The following is a 1825-nucleotide window of genomic DNA, read 5'->3' as shown; positions in this document are numbered from 1 at the left end:
GCATCGTTAGTCAGAAAAAAGGCAAAACTTTTAAGAAAGCTTAATCATAATTCATGAAAAATAACTGTTATGAGCATGAGGTAATAGGATCTATGTTTTTATGAATACATTTAGCTAAAATGTATGTATCGATTCTGTTCTTCAATTTTATTTATAAAAGGATTTACTTGAATACATTTTATATTTTTATACATTTTATTTTTACAATAGCAATGAAATAATCAGGAATTTAAACCATATGTATTCTTTATTTTTACTAAACTGTGCCTTGTATGTTATTTTTGTTAAAATATTTGCCATTTATCCACTACAAGGACATGCCATAATACAAATAATCAGTATTCAGAAATGGCTGGTTAGGAAGATGATTCACTTTGTGTGAAATGCTGCAGCGAAGTGCTCATTGCTCCTGTGTTTCACAGAGCGGTGGTTCCCTCTAGTGACTGCAGCCTCCACTCACACATCCTGATCCTCACCATGCTCTCTCCACTGTCTCTCTCCACCAGGGAAAATGTTCCCAGATGTGCTACAACATCTTCATCGTGGAGACGGTGTGCGTGGCCTGGTTCTCGCTGGAGTTCACCTTGCGCTTCATCCAGGACCGCAGCAAGCTGGCGTTCCTCCGGCACCCCCTGAACCTGATCGACGTGGTGGCCATCCTGCCCTACTACATCACCCTGGTGGTGGACAGCACCTCCAAAGGGGAGAAGAAGCTGGGCTCTGGGAACAGCTACCTGGACAAAGTGGGCTTGGTGCTGCGCGTCCTGAGGGCGCTGCGCATCCTGTACGTGATGCGGCTGGCGCGCCACTCTCTGGGCCTGCAGACTCTGGGGCTGACGGCCCGGCGCTGCACCCGGGAGTTTGGACTGCTGCTGCTCTTCCTGTGTGTGGCCATCGCACTGTACTCCCCCTTACTGTACTTGATTGAGAATGAAATGGCCGCAACGCAGGAGTTCACCAGCATCCCTGCGACCTACTGGTGGGCCGTCATCACCATGACCACAGTGGGGTACGGGGACATGGTGCCACGGAGCATCCCGGGACAGGTGGTGGCTCTGAGCAGCATCCTGAGCGGGATCCTCCTCATGGCGTTCCCCGTCACCTCCATCTTCCACACCTTCTCCAGGTCCTACGTGGAGCTGAAGCAGGAGCAGCAGAGGGTTCTGCAGCGGAGGACTCACTTCCTGCTGAGGGGCCGCATGGCCGGCCTCGGCAGCAACCTCTCCTTAGAGAATGACATGAGGTTTCCTATAAGGTCGTCTGACAGGCACGACTGATTGAACAATTTAAACGTTGACTTTAACTAGATGTTACATGTCAACAGATTACACATAATAGTATTAGGTTAGTTGAACACAATAATAATACGTTTAAATTACAAATATTAAGTTCAAATATTAGGTAAACTGAGTGACATTATCTTTTAGGCTTGCTTGAAAATAACACAGTGTCTGGCATATGTTATATCATTACTGTCATATCATTGCTTACTATTCGTGGTTATCAGACACTTAAACCGAAATAGGATTATACTGACAAATGACATATTATCCTGTCATTGTCCGTTCTGAAGGAGGAACATAGCAGAGTGGGACTACACTCAAAAACGGAAGTTTGTTCCAATACGAAGATTGTGATTATCTGTAAAGTGTCCTTAAAACGAGCCTCCTCGAAATTGTATGCACAGCCGTTTGCTGTTTAATCTGATGGGAAATATATCATTCAAAAGAGAGAAAAAAGCTTATTAAACTAGACGAACGCTCAATACAGGCGATGACGTCACGTTTGCGCTTCCCCGCGAACAGGGATACAATCTACGGCAGGG

General features: G+C 45.6%; 1 protein-coding gene across 1 annotated transcript; it reads left to right on the top strand.

Moving 5' to 3' along the window:
• The first annotated feature begins 511 nt into the window (after positions 1 to 511).
• LOC104942588 (potassium voltage-gated channel subfamily G member 1-like) lies at positions 512 to 1359 on the top strand. Its single transcript, XM_010767832.1, has one exon. The coding sequence runs from the start codon at positions 522 to 524 to the stop codon at positions 1275 to 1277; it is 756 nt and encodes a 251-aa protein (XP_010766134.1). The 5' UTR covers positions 512 to 521; the 3' UTR covers positions 1278 to 1359.
• Positions 1360 to 1825: the final 466 nt, after the last annotated feature.

The sequence above is a fragment of the Notothenia coriiceps genome, unplaced genomic scaffold, assembly GCF_000735185.1.
Source record: "Notothenia coriiceps isolate Sejong01 unplaced genomic scaffold, NC01 NC01_scaffold00004796, whole genome shotgun sequence".
Taxonomy (NCBI): Eukaryota; Metazoa; Chordata; class Actinopteri; order Perciformes; family Nototheniidae; genus Notothenia; species Notothenia coriiceps.
Note: the sequence above shows the minus strand (reverse complement) of the source record. Positions and strands in the feature narration are given on the sequence as shown.